A 26,621-nucleotide genomic window follows, 5' to 3' on the forward strand; every position below is an offset into this window, starting at 1 on the left:
GCCTGCTGACTCTTACCTCTATCCTACAAGGGAAGATAACCTGTACACCGATACTGGGTTGCTGACACCTAAGACCAAGGTATGGGGGCTAGGCTATCCCAACTGATATGACAAAGGTACATGGCAGATGGTACTCCAGGTATGCTCTCTTTAGTATAGTATTAGATTAGGAGTGAGCCAACATTAGTAACAATTACCATGGTTGAATTGTTTAAAATGATTGTCATCCTAATTATGCTGATTACAGTAACAGGTCTCTCTAATAATCACAGCTCATGCTTTCTTTGCAAGAACACAATCAGTTCAATAAATGTTTTGAAAATGTATTTTTGCATTTTTTGTGTGTTTACCTTGCGCATGCACGAGAAACCAAATGAAAGGGTGACATTTGTTTCCACTGATTCCTTGGGAATCAGATGTCATGTTCAAAGTTACCCTTAACATCTATTATCCTGGTCAGTGTAGAGGATCAAATGGAGTACTGTGAGCTAGCCAAAACCAAATAATAGATAATCACTGTATATATATATTTTATATATAGATTAGCGCCTCATTACGAGGCTGGCGGTTGGACAGCCACGCCTGTGGCAGTCCGACCATTCCGTTATGAGTTAGGGGGGCGGACCTGCCTAAAGACCGCCATCCCAGCCAGGATCACAGATCCCGAAGGGGTGACAGCAGTCTGGGTTGTAATCAGCCAGGGCGGTGCTAAATTCAATGCCGCCCTGCTGATTACAACCTTGCTCTCCACCAGCCTTTTCATGGTGGTTTCCCCACCATGAAAAGGCTGGCAGAGGACAAGAGCAGGGGCCCCAAAACCCAGCACCCTCGGAAGGCGCACTGCCTTCATCTTACCAAGAGTGCTGGTTGGGCCCTTCTCTGCTACAAGACAGCATTTGGCTCCTTAAAGGGAGATGATTGCTATCTTGTAGCACTCTTCACGCAGGTCAGATCGGCAGGAATGCTCTATTCCAAGGTTTCTGTTGGTCAGCCAGGCAGGCCGGCTGAAACCTTGTGATAGGGTGGACGCCATGGCGTCCTCCCGGCGAGTTTGGTGGTCCTGTGTTGGTACCACCAAACTCCCAATGAGCTCCTAGGTCTCTATATCGTGAAGTTATTGATGTTGTATAAACAGTCCTACTAACCTTGCAGGAACCCTATAACACCGAGAGTTCAAGCACAAGATAGGTTTCTGTAATTCAGTTCATGCAGAGAGCTAGGAAGCTAACTTTTTACTTGCGCCTTCTAGCAAGACTGCATACATACTCTTCTCTGGAAAAGGTCTTTTGAGTTCCCCATAAATGGGGTCCTTGCCCTTCATGTCTGGGATATGTAGGAAGGGTGTCTCTATCCTGTTTAGTGTGTGATCTTCTGTTATATTTTGGATGTGAATGTGCTATTTTACTATCTGAGTAAACACAATTTACAATAGATCATGCTACAATTTATAACACCACAAAGTTAAATAGTTACCTGGGACACATATCCGGGAGGCACAAATATTGGAGGCATAGACCCATTTGGTGACATCATGGGCACATGTGCTGGCCCTGAAAAAATACAGTAACAAGCCAGATATATGAGATCTTTAAATAAAATGATTGTCAAAAATATTTTAAGGTGTAAATGGATAGTGGTTGCTCAAATACGCGTCAATAACCGAGAACTGTAACGAACAAGAAGCAGTATGTCTTGAAAGGTGCAAAGTAATCCTGATATCAAGTTCAATGGCTTGGGTACTACAGAGGCAAATATCTTCACTCCCCACTATGATGTCATGCAATTACTCTCCTCGGTCTCTCATTTCAAATTGACCAATACAACATTCTCCTCACAGTCCCCGAATTAGTGAACCGTGAGCACTATCAAGTACTCAGATTAAGACGCAAAGTGCATTTCCACTTACACAATAATGCTTCAAGAGAAACACACCAGACCACTCACCTTGCAAATTTACACCCTAAGTGAATTACGGTCACTAAAAAAAAACTAAACACAACTCAGTCTTTTGGCTAAATTGAATATTAAATATCATACACAGCAATACAGCCATACATACGAGTCCTCAGGTCTGACACTACTGTATAAACTGAACAGGTTACAAAACACATGTTTTAATAATTAGGCTGATAATAGTAGAATGTACCGTCACCTAAACAAATGTCACAAAAGGAACATAATCCATCCTGTCCAAGATTAGTAAACCAATCTGCTTCGAAATTTTATATTTTACATTGTTATGCACAACACTTTGCAAGTTATTACGACACTGGTGATCTTTAGACCACCAGGGCCACGGTGGTGGTCGGACCGCTGCCAATGTGGCAGTCCAGTAGCCACATTACGACTGTAGCGGATGCGCCACGGTCGGAGCCAGCGCCGCCAGATCACGACTTGTCAGTCTGGCAGTCCTTATCCACCAGGGCTGCACTGCCCTGGGGATTACAAGTCACCTCTCTGCCAGATTTTACATGACGGTAGCAGAGACTGGGAGCAGGGGGCCCCTGCACTGCCCATTCACTTGGCACGGGCAGTGCAGGGGTCCCTATGCCCAGCCTCGTAGCACTTTTCACTGTCTGCTTTGCATAGAGTGAAAAGCGCGATGGGTACTGGTGCACCATACACACCGCAACATTGCTGTTGTTCCTATAATTAATTTATTGGGTTTTTTCTGCATTTCTGTTAAATATGTGACTAGTATTATATGAAGCTTATTTTATGAAGTTTCAAAGAACTAATATGAAAATAAATCCCTATGTCCTTTTATATTTTCAGACATCTTTTGGGCTCATTTGCATCTTTAAATCAGAGTCACAAATAAATGCAAATAAATTATGTTTGAGGAAGTATCTTAAATGTGTACTGTGCCTTAATCATCTTTTGAATTATGGAGAACCTTATCACTCCACTATGTTTAAAACGGGAACGGAAATGTTCATCAGACTCTTTCCTCAATTCCAACTACTTCAATTTGTATACTAAAATATAGACTCTAATCTTCTACCAATGTATGCTTCTATAGCTTCCACAGTGAGATATGATTTATTGGAACTCTTTTCATGATTATGATATGAATTAACCATTTAACTTAGTATGTTAGTTCCTCTACATTTTACCTCTTGTTCCTATTATTCCTCTCCACCCACTGTAATCACCCCTGGTTCATAAACAATACTAACATCTTCAAATGAATTTAGTATTTTCAGTTTCCCTACTTCATTCACATCACTAAGTGAATATATCTCAATTTTCTTTTCAAAAGGAGGCTCATCCGACAGAGCTAAAATTACATTTATTAGGGCATGACCCAATACAATAACAGTCCAGAGTATCTTTGGCAGAAACATCTAAACCTCCAAGTTAATCTACGCAGAAAGGATTACTTCTATAACAAAAACTGTGAGGATGAAAATAAAAAGTCATCAGACCACATTGCCAGTGCTCTTTCCTTAAAACAAGGTGATGTCTGATTATTTTACCACTGGCACTGACTTTTAGCACCCCTCTAAGTCACTAGTAGATGGTACCCCTGGAAACTATCTTATGCCACCTTATGGGACCCACACATAAATTGCATAGAGCCTGCCACTGCAGACTGCATGTCCGCAGGCAAACATGACATGACTCACTCATTGTGTGCCATGTCAAAATCACTGCATGTACTATATGTAAGTTACCCCTACAGCAGGCCATAAGAGCCCTAAGGCAGGGTGCATTATAATGCATGTGACAACTCAACTGCAGGAGCAGATATGCCCCTAAGATGTCTAGTTCTATTCCTAGACATTCCAAGGGCACTCATCTTAAAGCATGTACTTGACCCTGCTCAGCACAAGTAACCCAGCTGTAGGAAATTGACATCTTTCTAGCATAGTTACCCTCACTTTTTGCCTGGAGTCAGTGTGTTTAGACTGTAGTTCACTGGGATCCTGCTAATCAGGACCCCAGTGTCTGGGCTCTCTCCTCTAAATTTGGCTGCTATTAAACTTTCTACACCCACAATTGGCATACTGGTGCATCCATGTAAGTTCCTAGTTTATGGTACTTAGGTACCAAGGACATTGGTACACCAGGGGGGCCCATGGGCTGCAGCATGTATTGTGACACCCATGGGAGTCCATGCAAACTGCATTTGGAGCCTGCCATTGCAGCCTGAGTGAAATGGTGCATGCACCCTTTCATCACCAAACCTGGTCACTGCCCTTTAAAATTATAAGTCACCCCTCTGGTAGGCCCTTCAGCGCAAAGGCAGGTTTCATGTCCCTAAGTGTGAGGGTACCCCTGCATGAGCAGGTTGCCCCTACAGACCCCAGGCCAATTCCTGAACTCCTTAGCCACTATTTAGTGGACACTGGTCAACACGAGTAGTCCAACTACATAATGGCTTCTCAAACCTAGGTATGTTTGCTATCAAACATGTTGGAATCATGCAACTACACGATTTCAGTGTTAGTTTGATGATACCATGTACTCTGGGGGGTTCCTTAGAGGATCCCCCAGTTCTGCCTGTGCAGCCTTACGGGGTCTGGCTGCCAGATACAGATTTTTAACATCCAAGATTGTTGCTTGCAATCCACCACTTCAAATCCACAGCAGCATCTCTGGAGATCTTGACAGTACCCTCTAGATCCCCTTTGTGTTGAGACCACTGCCTTCGGAGGCACCACTGAAGAGCCCTCATGTGCCAGCGAGCATGCGTGACCAACAGAATGCAGGAGGCAAACAGACCGAGCAGACGAAGGACCTTGAGGACTGGAACTACCGCTCCATTTTGAAACATTGGAACCAAATCCTGAATATCTTGAATCCGCTGAGGCGGAGGAAAGGCCCGACCCAATGTTGTATCCAGTACTGCCCCTATGAACAGGAGGCGCTGAGAGGGCTCTAGGTGAGATTTGGGCTCGTTCACCGAAAAACCCAGGTCGAACAACAACTGGGTTGTTGACTGCAGATGATGCGACACAAGCTCCGGGGACTTGGCTTTGATCAACCAGTCGTCCAAGTAAGGGAATACTGCTATCCCCTTCCTTCTGAGTTCTGCCGCAACCACCGACATCACCTTCGTGAAGACTCGAGGTGCTGAAGTAAGACCAAACGGAAGGACCGCAAACTGATAGTGTTGCGATCCCACCACAAACCGGAGATACTTCCTGTGTGACTTGAGTATCGGGATATGAAAGTAAGCATCCTGCAAGTCGACAGACACCATCCAGTCTTCCTTGTTCAACGCCAAAAGCACCTTTGCTAGGGTCAGCATCTTGAACTTTTCCTGCTTGAGGAACCAATTCAAGATCCTCAGGTCCAGAATTGGTCTCAAACGACCATCCTTCTTGGGAATCAGGAAATACCTTGAGTAACATCCTCGACCCCTTTCCTGCTCTGGGACCAACTCCACGCGCCCTTGGAAAGGAGGGCTTGTACCTCCTGTTCTAGAAACAGGAGGTGTTCTTCTGAACAATAAGAAGGGCGGGGCGGGATGAGGGGCGGGAACTCCCGAAAGGGAAGGGTGTAGCCTTTTCCCACAATACTGAGAACCCAAGTGTCCGTTGTAACAGTCTTCCATTTGGTGAGAAAATGCTGTAATCTTCCCCCTACAGGAGAGGAGTGAGTGGGAAATGGTGGAAGCCTAAGGCTGCTTCCCCTGCTGCACCCCGCCAGAGGATGAGGAAGAGGCAGAGTGCTGCTGGGAGGCTCCTCTGGTGCGGACCCTACCTCTCCCCCTGAAAGATCTATAGGGATGGGAAGAGGCAGGTTGCTGATATCTTCCCCGAAAGGAAGAGGAGTGTAAGGAAATGCCTCCTTGGCATGGTTGCCCCCTGACTTTTTGCCTTTGCTGATGCTATGTTTACAATTGAAAGTGTGCTGAGGCCTGCTAACCAGGCCCCAGCACCAGTGTTCTTTCCCTAACCTGTACTTTTGTATCCACAATTGGCAGACCCTGGCACCCAAATAAGTCCCTTGTAACTGGTACTTCTAGTACCAAGGGCCCTGATGCCAAGGAAGGTCTCTAAGGGCTGCAGCATGTCTTATGCCACCCTGGAGACCTCTCACTCAGCACAGACACACTGCTTGCCAGCTTGTGTGTGCTAGTGAGAACAAAACGAGTAAGTCGACATGGCACTCCCCTCAGGGTGCCATGCCAGCCTCTCACTGCCTATGCAAGTATAGGTCAGCCACCCCTCTAGCAGGCCTTACAGCCCTAAGGCAGGGTGCACTATACCATAGGTGAGGGTACCAGTGCATGAGCATGGTACCCCTACAGTGTCTAAACAAAACCTTAGACATTGTAAGTGCAGGGTAGCCATAAGAGTATATAGTCTGGGAGTTTGTCAAACACGAACTCCACAGCACCATAATGGCTACACTGAAAACTGGGAAGTTTGGTATCAAACTTCTCAGCACAATAAATGCACACTGATGCCAGTGTACATTTTATTGCAAAATACACCCCAGAGGGCACCTTAGAGGTGCCCCCTGAAACTTAACCGACTGTCTGTGTAGGCTGACTAGTTCCAGCAGCCTGCCACACTAGAGACATGTTGCTGGCCCCATGGGGAGAGTGCCTTTGTCACTCTGAGGCCAGTAACAAAGCCTGCACTGGGTGGAGATGCTAACACCTCCCCCAGGCAGGAGCTGTAACACCTGGCGGTGAGCCTCAAAGGCTCCCCCCTTTGTCACAGCACCGCAGGACACTCCAGCTAGTGGAGTTGCCCGCCCCCTCCGGCCCCGGCCCCCACTTTTGGCGGCAAGGCCGGAGAAAATAATGAGAATAACAAGGAGGAGTCACTGGCCAGTCAGGACAGCCCCTAAGGTGTCCTGAGCTGAGGTGACTCTAACTTTTAGAAATCCTCCATCTTGCAGATGGAGGATTCCCCCAATAGGGTTAGGATTGTGACCCCCTCCCCTTGGGAGGAGGCACAAAGAGGGTGTACCCACCCTCAGGGCTAGTAGCCATTGGCTACTAACCCCCCAGACCTAAACACGCCCTTAAATTTAGTATTTAAGGGCTACCCTGAACCCTAGAAAATGAGATTCCTGCAACAACAAGAAGAAGGACTGCCTAGCTGAAAACCCCTGCAGAGGAAGACCAGAAGACAACAACTGCTTTGGCTCCAGAAACTCACCGGACTGTCTCCTGCCTTCCAAAGAACTCTGCTCCAGCGACGCCTTCCAAAGGGACCAGCGACCTCTGAATCCTCTGAGGACTGCCCTGCTTCGACGACGACAAGAAACTCCCGAGGACAGCGGACCTGCTCCAAAAAGACTGCAACTTTATCCAAAGGAGCAGCTTTAAAGAACCCTGCAATCTCCCCGCAAGAAGCGTGAGACTTGCAACAATGCACCCGGCGACCCCGACTCGGCTGGTGGAGAACCAACGCCTCAGGGAGGACCCCCGGACTACTCTACGACTGTGAGTACCAAAACCTGTCCCCCCTGAGCCCCCACAGCGCCGCCTGCAGAGGGAATCCCGAGGCTTCCCCTGACCGCGACTCTCTGAAACCTAAGTCCCGACGCCTGGAAAAGACCCTGCACCCGCAGCCCCCAGGACCTGAAGGACCGGACTTTCACTGCAGAAGTGACCCCCAGGAGTCCCTCTCCCTTGCCCAAGTGGAGGTTTCCCCGAGGAAGCCCCCCCTTGACTGCCTGCAGCGCTGAAGAGATCCCTTGATCTCTCATTGACTTCCATTGCGAACCCGACGCTTGTTCTAACACTGCACCCGGCCGCCCCCGCGCCGCTGAGGGTGAAATTTCTGTGTGGGCTTGTGTCCCCCCCGGTGCCCTACAAAACCCCCCTGGTCTGCCCTCCGAAGACGCGGGTACTTACCTGCAAGCAGACCGGAACCGGGGCACCCCCTTCTCTCCATTGAAGCCTATGCGTTTTGGGCACCACTTTGAACTCTGCACCTGACCGGCCCTGAGCTGCTGGTGTGGTAACTTTGGGGTTGCTCTGAACCCCCAACGGTGGGCTACCTTGGACCAAGAACTGAACCCTGTAAGTGTCTTACTTACCTGGTAAAACTAACAAATACTTACCTCCCCCAGGAACTGTGAAAATTGCACTGTGTCCACTTTTAAAATAGCTATTTGTGAATAACTTGAAAAGTATACATGCAATTGAAATGATTCAAAGTTCCTAATGTACTTACCTGCAATACCTTTCAAACAAGATATTACATGTTAAATTTGAACCTGTGGTTCTTAAAATAAACTAAGAAAATATATTTTTCTATAACAAAACCTATTGGCTGGATTCGTCTCTGAGTGTGTGTACCTCATTTATTGCCTATGTGTATGTACAACAAATGCTTAAAACTACTCCTTGGATAAGCCTACTGCTCGACCACACTACCACAAAATAGAGCATTAGTATTATCTCTTTTTACCACTATTTTACCTCTAAGGGGAACCCTTGGACTCTGTGCATGCTATTCCTTACTTTGAAATAGCACATACAGAGCCAACTTCCTACATTGGTGGATCAGCGGTGGGGTACAAGACTTTGCATTTGCTGGACTACTCAGCCAATACCTGATCACACGACAAATTCCAAAATTGTCATTAGAAATTGATTTTTGCAATTTGAAAAGTTTTCTAAATTCTTTAAAGTCCTGCTAGGGCCTTGTGTTAGTCCCTGTTAGCATTTCTTTTAGAGTTTAAAAGTTTGTAAAAGTTTGAATTAGATTCTAGAACCAGTTTTAGATTCTTAAAAAGTATTCCAACTTTTAGAAGCATAATGTCTAGCACAGATGTGAATGTGGTGGAACTCGACACCACACCTTACCTCCATCTACAGATGAGAGAGCTAAGGTCACTCTGTAAACTAAAGAAAATAGCAATGGGCTCCAAACCTACCAAACTACAGCTCCAGGAGCTGTTGGCAGAGTTTGAAAAGGCCAACCCCTCTGAGGATGGCAACACAGAGGATGAAGATAGTGACTTGGAGGAAAATTCCCCCCTACCAGTCCTATTTAGGGAGAACAGGGCCTCTCAAGCCCTGACTCCACAAATAATAGTCAGAGATGCTGGTTCCCTCACAGGAGGGGCCAACAACTCTGAAATCACTGAGGATAACTCCAGTGAAGAGGACATCCAGCTAGCCAGGATGGCCAAAAGATTGGCTTTGGAAAGACAGATCCTAGCCATAGAAAGGGAAAGACAAGAGATGGGCCTAGGACCCATCAATGGTGGCAGCAACATAAATAGGGTCAGAGATTCTCCTGACATGTTGAAAATCCCTAAAGGGATTGTAACTAAATATGAAGATGGTGATGACATCACCAAATGGTTCACAGCTTTTGAGAGGGCTTGTGTAACCAGAAAAGTGAACAGATCTCACTGGGGTGCTCTCCTTTGGGAAATGTTCACAGGAAAGTGTAGGGATAGACTCCTCACACTCTCTGGAAAAGATGCAGAATCTTATGACCTCATGAAGGGTACCCTGATTGAGGGCTTTGGATTCTCCACTGAGGAGTATAGGATTAGATTCAGGGGGGCTCAAAAATCCTCGAGCCAGACCTGGGTTGACTTGGTAGACTACTCAGTAAAAACACTAGATGGTTGGATTCAAGGCAGTGGTGTAAGTAATTATGATGGGCTGTACAATTTATTTGTGAAAGAACACCTGTTAAGTAATTGTTTCAATGACAAACTGCATCAACATCTGGTAGACCTAGGACCAATTTCTCCCCAAGAATTGGGAAAGAAGGCGGACCATTGGGTCAAGACTAGGGTGTCCAAAACTTCCACAGGGGGTGACCAAAAGAAAGGGGTCACAAAACCTCCCCAGGGGAAAGGTGGTGAGACAGCCAAAAATAAAAATAGTAAAGAGTCTTCTACAGGCCCCCAAAAACCTGCACAGGAGGGTGGGCCCAGAGCCTCTTCACAAAACAATCCTGGGTACAAGGGTAAAAACTTTGATCCCAAAAAGGCCTGGTGTCGTAGCTGTAATCAGCCTGGACACCAAACTGGAGACAAGGCCTATCCCAAGAAAGGTTCCACTCCAAACTGCAATGCAGGTAACACTGGAATGGCTAGTCTCCAAGTGGGATCAACAGTGTGCCCAGAGCAAATCAGGGTCCACACTGAAGCTACTCTAGTCTCTGAGGGTGGGGTGGATTTAGCCACACTAGCTGCCTGGCCGCCTAACATGCAAAAATACAGGCAGCAGCTCTTTATTAATGGGACAAGTGTAGAGGGCCTGAGGGATGCAGGTGCCAGTGTCACCATGGTGACAGAGAAACTGGTTTCCCCTGGCCAATACCTGACTGGAAAAACCTATACAGTCACCAACGCTGACAATCAGACTAAAGCACATCCCATGGCAATGGTAACTTTAGAATGGGGAGGGGTCAATGGCCTGAAACAGGTGGTGGTCTCCTCAAACATCCCAGTAGACTGTCTGCTTGGAAATGACCTGGAGTCCTCAGCATGGGCTGAGGTAGAACTAAAAACCCATGCAGCCATGCTGGGTATCCCTGAACTGGTGTGTGTAAAAACAAGAGCACAATGCAAGGCACAGGGTGAAAAAGTAGAGCTGGAGTCTGGAAGAAAGGCCCAGCCTACCAAGAGAAAAGGAAAGTCAGTTGGGAAACCAACTGCAACACAGTCAGAAAAAGAGAACCTCTCTTCTCAGGAAGAAGTTCTGCCCTCTGAGGGAACTGAGCCTTTGGAGCTTGAACCTTATCAGGTTGAGCTCTTAGGCCCAGGGGGACCCTCAAGGGAGGAGCTGTGTAAGGGACAAGAAACCTGTCCCTCTCTTGAAGGCCTTAGGCAGCAAGCTGCTGAAGAGTCCAAGGGCAAGAAAAATGGAACACATAGGGTCTATTGGGAAGATGGACTCCTGTACACTGAGGCCAGAGACCCCAAACCTGGTGCCACTAGGAGAGTGGTAGTGCCTCAGTCGTTCAGAGAGTTTATTCTGACCTTAGCCCATGATATTCCCCTTGCTGGGCATTTGGGACAAACCAAGACGTGGGAGAGGTTAGTCAACCACTTCTACTGGCCCAATATGTCCCACAAGGTTAAGGAGTTTTGCCTCTCCTGCCCCACCTGTCAAGCCAGTGGTAAGACAGGTGGGCATCCAAAGGCCCCCCTCATTCCACTTCCAGTGGTGGGGGTCCCCTTTGAAAGAGTGGGTGTGGACATAGTTGGTCCACTAGAACCTCCCACAGCCTCAGGAAATATGTATATCCTAGTAGTAGTGGATCATGCTACTAGGTATCCTGAAGCTATTCCCCTTAGGTCGACTACTGCCCCAGCAGTAGCCAAGGCCCTCATTGGTATATTTACCAGAGTGGGTTTCCCTAAGGAGGTGGTGTCTGACAGAGGTACCAACTTCATGTCAGCATACCTAAAACACATGTGGAATGAGTGTGGGGTGACTTACAAATTCACTACACCATACCATCCACAAACTAATGGCTTAGTTGAGAGATTCAACAAGACATTAAAAGGCATGATCATGGGGCTCCCAGAAAAGCTCAAAAGGAGATGGGATGTCCTCTTGCCATGTCTGCTTTTCGCTTACAGAGAGGTGCCACAGAAGGGAGTAGGATTCTCACCCTTTGAACTTCTGTTTGGCCACCCTGTAAGGGGACCACTTGCTCTTGTTAAAGAAGGCTGGGAGAGACCTCTTCATGAGCCTAAACAGGACATAGTGGACTATGTACTTGGCCTTCGCTCTAGAATGGCAGAGTACATGGAAAAGGCAAGCAAAAACCTTGAGGCCAGCCAACAGCTCCAGAAGTTTTGGTATGACCAAAAGGCTGCAATGGTTGAGTTCCAACCAGGGCAGAAAGTCTGGGTTCTGGAGCCTGTGGCTCCCAGGGCACTTCAGGACAAATGGAGTGGCCCTTACCCAGTGCTAGAAAGGAAGAGTCAGGTCACCTATCTGGTGGACCTGGGCACAAGCAGGAGCCCCAAGAGGGTGATCCATGTGAACCGCCTTAAGCTCTTCCATGACAGGGCTGATGTAAATCTGTTGATGGTAACAGATGAGGATCAGGAGGCAGAGAGTGAACCTCTCCCTGATCTTCTGTCATCAGACCCAAAAGATGGCTCAGTAGATGGAGTGATCTACTCAGACACCCTCTCTGGCCAACAGCAGGCTGATTGTAGGAGAGTCCTACAACAGTTTCCTGAACTCTTCTCCCTAACCCCTGGTCAGACCCACCTGTGTACCCATGATGTGGACACAGGAGACAGCATGCCTGTCAAAAAAAATTTTTTAGACAGTCTGACCATGATAAGGAAAGCATCAAGGTGGAAGTCCACAAGATGCTGGAATTGAGAGTAATTGAGCGCTCTGACAGCCCCTGGGCTAGCCCAGTGGTCTTAGTCCCCAAACCTCACACCAAAGATGGAAAGAAAGAGATGAGGTTTTGTGTGGACTACAGAGGGCTCAACTCTGTCACCAAGACAGACGCCCATCCAATTCCTAGAGCTGATGAGCTCATAGACAAATTAGGTGCTGCCAAATTCTTAAGTACCTTTGACTTGACAGCAGGGTACTGGCAAATAAAAATGGCACCTGGAGCAAAAGAGAAAACAGCATTCTCCACACCTGATGGGCATTATCAGTTTACTGTTATGCCCTTTGGTTTAAAGAATGCCCCTGCCACCTTCCAAAGGTTGGTGAATCAAGTCCTTGCTGGTTTGGAGTCCTTTAGCACAGCTTATCTTGATGATATTGCTGTCTTTAGCTCCACCTGGCAGGATCACCTGGTCCACCTGAAGAAGGTTTTGAAGGCTCTGCAATCTGCAGGCCTCTCTATCAAGGCATCCAAATGCCAGATAGGGCAGGGAACTGTGGTTTACTTGGGCCACCTTGTAGGTGGAGGCCAAGTTCAGCCACTCCAACCCAAGATCCAGACTATTCTGGACTGGGTAGCTCCAAAAACCCAGACTCAAGTCAGGGCATTCCTTGGCTTGACAGGGTACTACAGGAGGTTTGTGAAGGGATATGGATCCATTGTGACAGCCCTCACTGAACTCACCTCCAAGAAAATGCCCAAGAAAGTGAACTGGACTGTAGAATGCCAACAGGCCTTTGACACCCTGAAACAAGCAATGTGCTCAGCACCAGTTCTAAAAGCTCCAGATTATTCTAAGCAGTTCATTGTGCAGACAGATGCCTCTGAACATGGGATAGGGGCAGTTTTGTCCCAAACAAATGATGATGGCCTTGACCAGCCTGTTGCTTTCATTAGCAGGAGGTTACTCCCCAGGGAGCAGCATTGGAGTGCCATTGAGAGGGAGGCCTTTGCTGTGGTTTGGTCTGAAGAAGCTGAGACCATACCTCTTTGGGACTCACTTCCTAGTTCAAACTGACCACAGACCTCTCAAATGGCTGATGCAAATGAAAGGTGAAAATCCTAAACTGTTGAGGTGGTCCATCTCCCTACAGGGAATGGACTTTATAGTGGAACACAGACCTGGGACTGCCCATGCCAATGCAGATGGCCTTTCCAGGTTCTTCCACTTAGAAAATGAAGACTCTCTTGGGAAAGGTTAGTCTCATCCTCTTTCGTTTGGGGGGGGGTTGTGTAAGGAAATGCCTCCTTGGCATGGTTGCCCCCTGACTTTTTGCCTTTGCTGATGCTATGTTTACCATTGAAAGTGTGCTGAGGCCTGCTAACCAGGCCCCAGCACCAGTGTTCTTTCCCTAACCTGTACTTTTGTATCCACAATTGGCAGACCCTGGCACCCAGATAAGTCCCTTGTAACTGGTACTTCTAGTACCAAGGGCCCTGATGCCAAGGAAGGTCTCTAAGGGCTGCAGCATGTCTTATGCCACCCTGGAGACCTCTCGCTCAGCACAGACACACTGCTTGCCAGCTTGTGTGTGCTAGTGAGAACAAAACGAGTAAGTCGACATGGCACTCCCCTCAGGGTGCCATGCCAGCCTCTCACTGCCTATGCAAGTATAGGTCAGCCACCCCTCTAGCAGGCCTTACAGCCCTAAGGCAGGGTGCACTATACCATAGGTGAGGGTACCAGTGCATGAGCATGGTACCCCTACAGTGTCTAAACAAAACCTTAGACATTGTAAGTGCAGGGTAGCCATAAGAGTATATGGTCTGGGAGTTTGTCAAACACGAACTCCACAGCACCATAATGGCTACACTGAAAACTGGGAAGTTTTGGTATCAAACTTCTCAGCACAATAAATGCACACTGATGCCAGTGTACATTTTATTGCAAAATACACCCCAGAGGGCACCTTAGAGGTGCCCCCTGAAACTTAACCGACTGTCTGTGTAGGCTGACTAGTTCCAGCAGCCTGCCACACTAGAGACATGTTGCTGGCCCCATGGGGAGAGTGCCTTTGTCACTCTGAGGCCAGTAACAAAGCCTGCACTGGGTGGAGATGCTAACACCTCCCCCAGGCAGGAGCTGTAACACCTGGCGGTGAGCCTCAAAGGCTCCCCCCTTTGTCACAGCACCGCAGGACACTCCAGCTAGTGGAGTTGCCCGCCCCCTCCGGCCCCCACTTTTGGCGGCAAGGCCGGAGAAAATAATGAGAATAACAAGGAGGAGTCACTGGCCAGTCAGGACAGCCCCTAAGGTGTCCTGAGATGAGGTGACTCTAACTTTTAGAAATCCTCCATCTTGCAGATGGAGGATTCCCCCAATAGGGTTAGGATTATGACCCCCTCCCCTTGGGAGGAGGCACAAAGAGGGTGTACCCACCCTCAGGGCTAGTAGCCATTGGCTACTAACCCCCCAGACCTAAACACGCCCTTAAATTTAGTATTTAAGGGCTACCCTGAACCCTAGAAAATTAGATTCCTGCAACAACAAGAAGAAGGACTGCCTAGCTGAAAACCCCTGCAGAGGAAGACCAGAAGACAACAACTGCCTTGGCTCCAGAAACTCACCGGCCTGTCTCCTGCCTTCCAAAGAACTCTGCTCCAGCGACGCCTTCCAAAGGGACCAGCGACCTCTGAATCCTCTGAGGACAGCCCTGCTTCGACGACGACAAGAAACTCCCGAGGACAGCGGACCTGCTCCAAAAAGACTGCAACTTTATCCAAAGGAGCAGCTTTAAAGAACCCTGCAATCTCCCCGCAAGAAGTGTGAGACTTGCAACACTGCACCCGGCGACCCCGACTCGGCTGGTGGAGAACCAACGCCTCAGGGAGGACCCCCGGACTACTCTACAACTGTGAGTACCAAAACCTGTCCCCCCTGAGCCCCCACAGCGCCGCCTGCAGAGGGAATCCCAAGGCTTCCCCTGACCGCGACTCTCTGAAACCTAAGTCCCGACGCCTGGAAAAGACCCTGCACCCGCAGCCCCCAGGACCTGAAGGACCGGACTTTCACTGCAGAAGTGACCCCCAGGAGTCCCTCTCCCTTGCCCAAGTGGAGGTTTCCCCGAGGAAGCCCCCCTTTGCCTGCCTGCAGCGCTGAAGAGATCCCTTGATCTCTCATTGACTTCCATTGCGAACCCGACGCTTGTTCTAACACTGCACCCGGCCGCCCCCGCGCCGCTGAGGGTGAAATTTCTGTGTGGGCTTGTGTCCCCCCCGGTGCCCTACAAAACCCCCCTGGTCTGCCCTCCGAAGACGCGGGTACTTACCTGCAAGCAGACCGGAACCGGGGCACCCCCTTCTCTCCATTGAAGCCTATGCGTTTTGGGCACCACTTTGAACTCTGCACCTGACCGGCCCTGAGCTGCTGGTGTGGTAACTTTGGGGTTGCTCTGAACCCCCAACGGTGGGCTACCTTGGACCAAGAACTGAACCCTGTAAGTGTCTTACTTACCTGGTAAAACTAACAAATACTTACCTCCCCCAGGAACTGTGAAAATTGCACTAAGTGTCCACTTTTAAAATAGCTATTTGTGAATAACTTGAAAAGTATACATGCAATTGAAATTATTCAAAGTTCCTAATGTACTTACCTGCAATACCTTTCAAACAAGATATTACATGTTAAATTTGAACCTGTGGTTCTTAAAATAAACTAAGAAAAGATATTTTTCTATAACAAAACCTATTGGCTGGATTTGTCTCTGAGTGAGTACACCTCATTTATTGCCTATGTGTATGTACAACAAATGCTTAACACTACTCCTTGGATAAGCCTACTGCTCGACCACACTACCACAAAATAGAGCATTAGTATTATCTCTTTTTACCACTATTTTACCTCTAAGGGGAACCCTTGGACTCTGTGCATGCGATTCCTTACTTTGAAATAGCACATACAGAGCCAACTTCCTACAAGGAGGAAGAGCCACGCCCAAATCCACGAAACCTCCTGAAAAATCTGGAAGAGGCCGTGGAAGAAGGAGCTTGGAGCCCTAACGACTTAGCCGTGGCCCTGCTTTCCTTAAAACGTTCCAAGGCCGAATCAGCCTTGGCTCCAAACAGTTTGTCCCCATCAAACGGGAGATCCAACAATGTGGACTGTACATCTGCATAAAAGCCCGAGTTACGGAGCCAGGCCTGTCTCCTTGCCACCACAGTTGTGCCCATTGCTCTGGCTACCGAGTCGGTGGTATCCAGTCCCGTCTGGATAATCTGGGTCGCAGCAGCCTGGGCATTTGAAACAAGATCCAAAAGACCCTGGGGAAGCTCTGTAAACGATGAGGAAATGTCATCCATCTGTCCCCAGGCACCGTCGGGAAAGAACCAGGCGCTGACTTGGATGAACAGGAGGCCTGCACCACCAAGCTCTCCGGCGTAGGGTGCCTAGATAGAAAACCAGGGTCAGTCGGCATCCGCCCGATACCTCCTGGCCACGGCTCTGTGAACTGCTGGGGAAGATGCTGGCCTCTTCCACACCTCTAACACCGGATCCAGCAGAGCGTCATTAAATGGCAACAGAGGCTCCGCCGCAGCTGAGGCCGGATGTAGCACCTCTGTTAAAAGGTTTTGTTTAGCCTCCACCACCGGCAAAGGCAGGTCCAAAAAACTAGCTGCCTTCCGTACCACTGCATGAAAGGAAGCAGCCTCCTCCGTATATTCCCCCGGGGACGAAAGATCCCACTCAGGGGAAGTGTCCAGCCCACTGGCCGACTCCAGTCCACGCAGCCCATCACCCGAGTCCTCTAGCTCTCCTTCCTCCAGGGCTCGTTGGTACTCCTGCTCTTCTAATACACGGAGAGCACGTCTCCTCGAATGAAGTCGTTGTTCAATACGCGGAGTCGACAATGCCTCCGCCGAAGTCAAAGATCGGCGCCGATCTTCAGAAGCCACCGACGCCGCGTCCGGCGCCACAGGTAACTTCGGCGCCAACGAAAGAGCAGCTGAAGCAGATGGACCCACCGGAGTCACAGGCCGAAATCCCGACGTCGACGTCGACGGGATGGAAATCCCCGGGGCCAATCCTTCTGACGCCACCGGAGCGGCCACCGGCGCCGACACTGGCGCCGAGCCCACGTTCCCAAAACGGAGAAAGGGCATAAAGGGTGCCGGCCGAAGAGGCGCAGGATCACCCAAAGAAAAGGCCAAAGGCCCAGCCGGAGCACCCCCTGGAGCCATCTGTTGGAAGATGGCATACATCGCATTCAAGAATGCAGAACTATCGGCTCCAGGGGTGGGAAAAGCCGGATACTGAGGTGCCTGTCTCGGAGGCGACCCCGACGCCGGCCTCGACGTCTGCGCCGGAGAAAACACCTGAGGCTCCAATACCTCAATCACCGACGCCTGTCCAGGTGAAGTTGGAGACGCCGGAGAGGGCAACGGCGTCGAAGGATGCGGCGTAACCGTGGGACTGATCTCCCATGTCCTTCGGCGCCGATCCGAAGACCTGGAACGAGTCTCCTTCGAATGACGCCGAGATTCTCTACGGCGCCGGGAGTCTCGATGACGCCGATGTCTTGGAGAAGAAGACTTCTTGTGATGCTTCTCCTTCGATTTTGCCATAAACAGCTTCGCCTCACGTTCTTTGAGGGCCTTTGGATTCATGTGCTGGCATGAATCACAAGTCGAGACGTCGTGGTCGGAGCTCAAACACCAAAGGCAATCGGAATGAGGATCCGTCACCGACATCTTGCCTCCACACTCACGACAAGGCTTAAATCCAGACTTTCTCTGCGACATTATTACCACAGCGAAAGACTACGCAGCAAAAATACACTGTAACCACAAAAGTAACAGTTGCTCCCTCGAAGATAACCGTTTCGAATGCACGGAAAAAAGGGAACTGACGTCCGCACGTCGTCGAGGACCTCTTATTGCCTGTATGATGTCAGACGGCGTCGCGTGGGCTAGAGTGACGTCCTCGTCGACGTGCAGAGACTAGTAAGAAGATTTCCGTCGAATGCTGGCGCCATGGGATTATTCATTAGGTGAGGAATCCACAGGTAGTTGTATCCATCAGAAATGTATACTATTTTGAATAGTTAGTCAGACTTTATGGCTGTATATATTCTACTGTCTGATATAGGTGGCGATCCTGCTAAGGTACCACGAGGTAGATCATAGGATAAATGATTTGCTTACAATTTGTAAGCATTTTTATAGTAGCCACAATGACTTCCTGTTTGCTTTAGGTGATTGTATATAAAACAATGCATAATACATCAGGAAACAGTGCTTTTTATTCATGATACGTTATTGTCATGCCTATGATCTTGTCTCCCTACCACTAGTATTTTACTTTAATCTTATTTCAAGATTCTGTCACTCTCCCTTAAAATGTGCCTGTTTTTTCCAGGGTGGCTTCAGACATTCCGATTTGCAGTAATAGTGCAATGATTGACTTTTCATGAAACTGTCCTTTGTAGGGAGACGCATACTATTATTTTGGATGTTTTGTTTGGATTGAGTATTATGGGCCTTTGTCTTTTTTTGGCGTCTTTTGTGTGATTTCGTTTCAAGTCACCATTAGGTGTCACCAAGGGATTTTCCAAGGACTGCAATGGTTCAGAAATTTGGAGTACAGGTATATTTTGGAGCTACTACAGCCTTATGATTTTACATTCCGACTACTTTTTGAGTGATGATCAGGCTTGGATGGAGTAGCATATGGGTGCAATATAAATACTTCCGATTTGGGAGATCAGGAATTCGAAGTTGCGCCTGTCTGAAAAAGGGAAAACAGATATTTTCTATTCAGAAGGCCATGAGTTTGTGACTGCGCTCACCCTGATGAAATATTATCCAATTTTCCTGTTTTCAGGGAGTATCATGTTACTGTTGCAAGAGGTTAATTTTTACTTTGGTAAAAAATTACTTTGTTTTTCCCACAACTTTAGATAGTACTTATCATGGAGGTAATTCTGCTTGCAGCCAAGGCATGTTAATCATTATGATTCCTTTTGGTATTCTGTAAAGTGGGACATATGTTCTAATTCGGGATGAAATAGCCACGGTTATTCAATAGTGAATCTTCTGGGTTGAACTCTTAGGTGATATATTTTCGAGTGATTTCTAGTCAGGGTTGGCGTAGCAGAAGTGTGGTAAATAGACACATTCTATTTTGACGGTCATTAATTCAAAGCTGAACTTGCCCTGATGAAATATTATTTTGTCTTCTTTTTTTTTAGTGGTATCTTTTTGCTGCTGTAAGCGGTTAATTTTTAGTTTGGTAGAAAATATTTCGTTTTACCGCAATGTTCGCTAACACTAGCTATAATATTTGGAAGTCACCCTTACAGCCCAAAGGTAGGGTGTGTTATATTACAGGTGAAGACATATTGGCATGAGGAAATATGCCCCCTTTATGTCTTTGTCGATTCTTAGACATAGTAAGTGAAAAGGGAAGCCATTTAAGTACATATGCTGGACAATGGTCAATACGAGTTTCCGAGCTACCTGATGGCTTCACTGAACATAGGGGTATTTGGTATCAAACATTTCATATTAATGAACCCTCACTGATTCCAGTGATGGATTTATGAAACATGCATCCAGAGGGCACCTTAGAGGTGCCCCCTAAAACCTACCAACTACAGGTGGGCTCACAGACACGTTTCTACCAGCCTGCCACCAACAGATGAGTTTCTGACCCCCCATTGGTGACAGCCTTTGCTCATGGGTTGTCGGAAACAAAGCCTGCTCTGGCAGGGGTGTTAACAGACCCCCTCCCAACAGAATGGCCTGCAAATCTGCACTCCAAGGCAGGGGAGATTTAAAGAAGCCCACCGCCCCTGGTATGCAGATCTGGTTTCCCTCAGAAGGGAAATGCCGACCTCCCCCTGCCCCAGGGTCCATTTAGCACCTGGACTTGCGGGAAAATTAGCTTTGGAGGAGATGTGTTTCATTTGCAGGCTGGACACACCTCTAGGGTGACCAGCCTGAAACCAACACAGCCTTAGGAATTCCACCATCTTATGTGTGGTGGAATTAGGACTTCTATGACTGGATGATGCCCACTCCCCAAGGAAGGTGGTCATTTAGGGGGCATAGGAACCCTGGGGTAAGTATCCTATTGGCTAATACCTCTCACTCCCATTAATGCCCCTAAATTGAGTATTTAGGCAACCCCTTGCTGCCAGGACTTCAGAATCGCTGTACTACAGAAGAAGGACCCGAAGAACTGCAACAAGCAAGAACTGTGGAGCAGCAGCTGACTTGCCCCCAACACCAGCCTGCTTGTTGTCCTCAACAACTGCACCAAAGACTACGCGCCCTGCAGCTGTTCTGCCTCCAAAAGCCTGAGAGGACTGCCAGCACTTCGAGAAGTAACCAGGATCTCCCATGGAGTAGCAGAGCTGCTTCCTTGCAGGCACCAATGACGACTCAGGAGGACTCCAGACTGCCAAACCCGACACCGAACAGCACCAAAAGTAAGTATTGCCACATAGTAAGAACTGAAGTGGGCCAACGGTGCCAGCATGGCCCCCAGGCCCTCCAGAGCCAAAGTCCACACTGAGTATGCCAACAGTGGGCTTCCATCACTGCCTGCAGCCTCTTTCTGTAGGCCCCCTCCAACCTTGGGTATCCTCTGCACCGGAACCCGACGCCAAAAGGCATCACTGCACCGAGTACAATAGCATGAGGAGAAGTAGGGCAATGGTGTCTCTACATTTACTAGGGATTGTAGGAGGCTGGCTCAGTTTATGGCGTACACCTATGGTGTGGCACCCTATACCATGTCCAGAAACCCTTAGTGATAGTGAATAGGTGTCCAGAAAGCAAAAGCTCTCTATGTGTAGCTGAGGCGAGCATCTGAACCTTATTCAGGAGGAATGTAAAGCATTTACAATTCCACAGAAGTCAGACAGTAACTCAATCACAAGAAAGAACCACAAGTGTTGCAAAAATAAAGGATTCTTTATTACAGTACTACTACTAGACAAGCATTGGTTTATCTCCCTTTGGAAATTTCGGCACACAATATATACACACATAACCAATATAAATAGCATAAAATGTACAGGGCTCTATGGGGGCTGGGGGCATATAATAAGTAGAAAGCGAAATAGCGAACCTAACCAAGGTAAGTGTGGTAGTTAGCTAGGTGATGAGGGAAGATGAAAACACCAGAGGTAAGTACGGTAAGTGTCCCCAGCGACCAGGTGCAAGATAGTTACACACCCAGTCGGCCCATAGACTAGAACAGGGAGTAGAGGTAGGATTTTGTGTCATTCAGGACCCTTCCCAGGGGACCCCGAGGAAAACAACAGATGAGAGGCAGGCTGGAGAGTGCCCTGATCCAGGGGTACCCAGAAGACACGAGTACGTACACCGGGGGACCCGGATGCAGAGGGGAGAAGGGACTCTCTCTGAAGTCAGTGGAAGCCTCGGATTGTCCGGCTGCTGTCACGACCCGTGGCCTAGGCCGTTGGAACCCAGGGACAGATTACAGATGCAGAGTACCTAAAAATGAAGAGGACAGAGTCCAGCACCCTTGGCGGTGCCCTGGTGGTAATGCCTACCATCCTAGAAGGGAAGTTCCTGCAAGTCGGTGAAGAAAGGAGTCTAGCTGCGGGGTCCAGGAGTTGCAGAAGATCCTAGGAGATGCCTATGAGCTGTTCCTTGACAGTTGCCTGATTGCAGGAGGGTCAGTGACCAGCCAGGTCACCAACAACTGGCAAATGCAAGCAGGAGCTGAAGAGGTGTTTTTGGGATCAGCAATGTCCAGAAGACTCTACCCTTGAGGGGGAGTCAGGACTGGCCCTCAGCACAAAGGAAGACCAGCAGACGTCATTGGAGCCCCCACGAGTAACCCGTAGGCCATGGACAAAGGAAGTCACAAGAAGGCCTCAACAGCACAAAAGAACAGAAGTCCCACATTGCAGGAGTTGCAGGACAGGGGCTGAACTTTGTGCTGCAGAGTGCGGGAGGCCGGGGCTTCTTGGTGCCTGAAAATCTTCATAGAGGAAGAGTCAACAAGCCTTGGCAAGTGCAACTGTTGCAGTGCACAGGGGTGTCAGTCCAGTGGCAGAAGCAGGGGCCCACCGTCTCCCAAGTTAGTCAGAAGACAGGCAGGACCCAGAGGATGCCACAGACTAATCATCTGTGAAGCAGAGCCATTCGCTGTCAGAAGAACAACAGACCCCATCAGCCGGTCGACATTGTCTTGAGATGCCTGCAGATACAGGGGAGTGACTCCTTCACTCCAAGAGAGATTTCTCCATGCTTACAGGTGCAACCAGAGTCCTTGTGACCCTGGAGGATGCACAGCCTTTGATGTTGCAGACTTCTTGCAGAATCCGGAGGAACAATGTTCCAATGGGAGCCTTCCCACTAGAAGCAGGTGTGTTTTGCTTCCAAAGCAGACCAGAAGTGGTTACAGAGGCCAGGATCAGAAGATGTCTTGCAGAGAGTTCCTTGGAGAGTCTTGCTCCACAAATCTGAGGACCTACCCACAGGGAGCCCTTAAGTAACCCCAAAAAGGAGATTGATCACTCTCTGAGGTGACTCACTTATCGAGGCGTTGGAGAGGAGGGTTGACTCCGCTGGAATCCATCACCCGCATCCGGCGCCGGCACGGATCCTAATAGCGACGAAGATTCATGTGACTCCACCATCGGCACCGGCTGACGGGGTGATGATATCGGCGTCATAGATGTAGCTGGCGACGTCATGGGATTCACCGGACCTCGAGGCGATGTCATCGGCGCCGGTCCGGTACCCTCAGCTGGATAAACAGTGCCGCCTTGTACAGAGCCAGGGATCCCAAAGAAAATGCCAATGGACCCGTGGGACCAGCTGGTGCACCAGCAGGGGCCATGGTGTTGAACATAGCAAACATGGCATTCAAGAATGCCGCCGGATCCACTCCCGGAGCCGGGAAGGCAGGATACCGCTAGTCTTGTTGCATCCGTACTTGCTGACCATCTGACTCCTGAGCAGCAGGTGAAAACTGGTGACTGTCCCGAGGTGCCACAACCTCAAAGACGGACAGCGCTAGAGAAGCCTCAGGACTCTGGGGTTGCAGAGTCACCGTCGGACTCACCTCCCACGTCGTACGGCACCGGCGAGATGGAGACATTGACCTTAATCGGTTCTGAGCCGAACGGCGCCGAGAGTCATGATGGCGCCGTTTCTTATGCTTCTTCGAAGAAGCGTGGGAAGAGGATCTTTTATGGCTCCTATGACCCTTCTTCGCTTTTGCCTAAAAGAGCCTGGCCTTCCTTTCCTTTAAGGCCTTAGGATTCATGCTCTGGCAAGACAGACACTCCTCGACGTCATGCTCAGAGCTAAGGCACCAAAGACAATCGACATGAGAGTCAGTGACCGACATGACACCGCCACACTCTCTGCAAGGCTTGAAACCGGACTTCCTCGGGGGAGACATTGTAACTACAAAGAGTAACAAGAGGAAACCTCCAACAGAAGCGAGAGCTAAGAAAAAAACGTTAGCGGCAAAGGCATGAAAAAAGGGAACTGATGTCAGCACGCCGGTGAGGACCTCTTATTGGCACGGTGACGTCAGACGGAGTCGCGTGGAGCCGTGCAATTGTGACATCCTCGTCGATGTGGAGAGCTGGGAAGAAGATTTTCCGTCGGATGCTGGCGCAAGGGTGAATTCATAAGGTGAGGAATGCACAGGTAGTTTGTATCCATCAGAAATTCCTAGTTTCGGAGAAGCCCTTATGTAGTTGGACCACTCATGTTGGCTAGTGTCCACTACATACCTTAAGATGGCGTCCACGCACTTACAGAGTCCAGGAACTGGGACATGGGGTCTGTAGGGGCACCCTGCTCATGCAGCGGTACACTCACACTTAGGGAAATGCACCCTGCCTTTTGGCTGAAGGGCCTACCAGAGGGGTGACTTGCGTGTCTAAGTGCAGTTTACGAGGATATAAGGCAAGCTTTATATCTGTGGTGAAAGGGTGCATGAACCAATTCATGCAGGCTGCAATTGCAGACCTGCAGACAGTTTGCATGTGCCCCCATGGGTGGCACAATACATGCTCCAGCCCTTGCCCCATACTTACTTTAAGTCCAGAGGATGACTCCTATAAGTCGCTGCTAAATATCCGTATGCAGTACTTGTTTTCCCCCATTTTATAACATTACCACTCCAAAAATTGCACTGTCAACTTTTGAAAACTGTAAAAATTCATAACTCGAAAAGTACTTACCTGATTCTGCTGATCTTTGTATCAAAATTCATGTAAAAGTATGTATTATTTTTATAAATTGGTGTTGGCTTTCTTTATTGAGTGTGTGTCTCACTGCCTATGTGTGTGCAATACGTGCTTAGCACTACCTTCTGATATGCCTAACTTCTTGCCCACACTACCACAAAAGAGAGCATTTGGGGTGTCATGTGTACCTCTGTAATTCCTTTGGCGTTTTCTTGGACTCTTTACACAGTGTACCTCTTTTTGGTCCACTATATAAATAGCCAGCTTCCTATAATCTGTACTCACAGACTTCCAACACAGGCAAGCGCAAGTCCTACTGGCAACCCATTTAACGACTGAGGAGAAACAGATAGAGCCCACATGATCATAATGTTGGTGGAAGAAAATTGATAATATCAAATCAGTGGAAAGGTTGGCAGCCACCATGAGAGACTGTGGCAAAATTTGATAACATATGGGTCCATTTTTAGGTTGAGAGTAGCAGCGCGCAAGCGCTGTTTCAGACGTGTGGTTATCCATCTGTGGGCTTTTAACCACACCCACCTCACGCTCATCACTTTCATTCGTTCTTGGGCTTGCACCTTGCAAAAAATCCCTTGATGTTATTGGTAAATGCTTTAACTTTGTCCTGCTATGCGACGGTTTTGTAACTGCCTTGGGTATCGACCCTGTTACATGGATTACTGCCAATGCGATTTTCTGTAAGAAAACTATTTTTTCTCTTTTGTGTCTCTCTTTCACTCTCATGGCGGCTATGTTGATTCTGCGTTCATGCTTGTGTGCAGTGAACACGAGAGAAGTGAGGCTGGGGGCACACTTCACTCCTTTCTGAGCAGGGCTTGAAGCGCTGTCTGCGCAGTTGCACTGCGGGCCACTCCTCACTTCCTTCTGAGCAGAGCTAGAAACGCAGTGCATGCAGTGGTCGGGTGCAGTGGCACTGAGGGCCACTCCTCACTTCCTTCTGAGCAGAGCTTGAAGCGCAGTGCATGCAGTGGTCTGGTGCAGAGGCACTAAGGGCCGCTCCTCACTTCCTTCTGAGCAGAGCTTGAAGCACAGTGCATGCAGTGGTCGGGTGCAGTGGCACTGAGGGCCACTCCTCACTTCCTTCTGAGCAGAGCTTGAAGCACAGTGCATGCAGTGGTCGGGTGCAGTGGCACTGAGGGCCACTCCTCACTTCCTTCTGAGCAGAGCTTGAAGCGCAGTGCATGCAGTGGTCTGGTGCAGAGGCACTAAGGGCCGCTCCTCACTTCCTTCTGAGCAGAGCTTGAAGCACAGTGCATGCAGTGGTCGGGTGCAGTGGCACTGAGGGCCACTCCTCACTTCCTTCTGAGCAGGGCTTGAAGCACAGTGCATGCAGTGGTCGGGTGCAGTGGCACTGAGGGCCACTCCTCACTTCCTCCTGAGCAGAGCTAGAAACGCAGTGCATGCAGTGGTCAGGTGCAGAGGCACTGCGGGCCACTCCTCACTTCCTTCTGAGCAGAGCTTGAAGCACAGTGCATGCAGTAGTCGGGTGCAGTGGCACTGAGGGCCACTCCTCACTTCCTCCTGAGCAGAGCTAGAAACGCAGTGCATGCAGTGGTCAGGTGCAGAGGCACTGAGGGCCACTCCTCACTTCCTTCTGAGCAGAGCTTGAAGCGCAGTGCATGCAGTGGTCTGGTGCAGAGGCACTAAGGGCCGCTCCTCACTTCCTTCTGAGCAGAGCTTGAAGCACAGTGCATGCAGTGGTCGGGTGCAGTGGCACTGAGGGCCACTCCTCACTTCCTTCTGAGCAGGGCTTGAAGCACAGTGCATGCAGTGGTCGGGTGCAGTGGCACTGAGGGCCACTCCTCACTTCCTCCTGAGCAGAGCTAGAAACGCAGTGCATGCAGTGGTCAGGTGCAGAGGCACTGCGGGCCACTCCTCACTTCCTTCTGAGCAGAGCTTGAAGCACAGTGCATGCAGTAGTCGGGTGCAGTGGCACTGAGGGCCGCTCCTCACTTCCTTCGGAGCAGGGCTTGAAGCACAGTGGATGGTTGCAGTTACATAGAGGTCTCTGCTCACTCCCCTCCGAGCGGGGCTTGGAGTGTAGTGTGTTTCCTTCTGGACGCCAGCTCTAGGCTTAAGTTCTGCCCCGGCTCCCTGTATA

General features: G+C 49.0%; 1 protein-coding gene across 2 annotated transcripts in view; it reads right to left on the reverse strand.

Annotated features, from left to right (window-relative positions):
* The window catches only part of LOC138264668 (fibronectin type-III domain-containing protein 3a-like), a 406,147-nt gene that overhangs the window by 332,718 nt on the left and 46,808 nt on the right, over nucleotides 1-26,621 (reverse strand). For both annotated transcript variants that reach the window (XM_069212562.1, XM_069212561.1), the window contains one exon: nucleotides 1,474-1,550. In XM_069212562.1, the coding sequence (XP_069068663.1) occupies nucleotides 1,474-1,533 (60 nt within the window). In that variant the 5' untranslated portion in view covers nucleotides 1,534-1,550. The remainder of the gene's footprint in view (nucleotides 1-1,473; nucleotides 1,551-26,621) is intronic.

The sequence above is a fragment of the Pleurodeles waltl genome, chromosome 2_1 (assembly GCF_031143425.1).
Source record: "Pleurodeles waltl isolate 20211129_DDA chromosome 2_1, aPleWal1.hap1.20221129, whole genome shotgun sequence".
NCBI lineage: Eukaryota > Metazoa > Chordata > Amphibia > Caudata > Salamandridae > Pleurodeles > Pleurodeles waltl.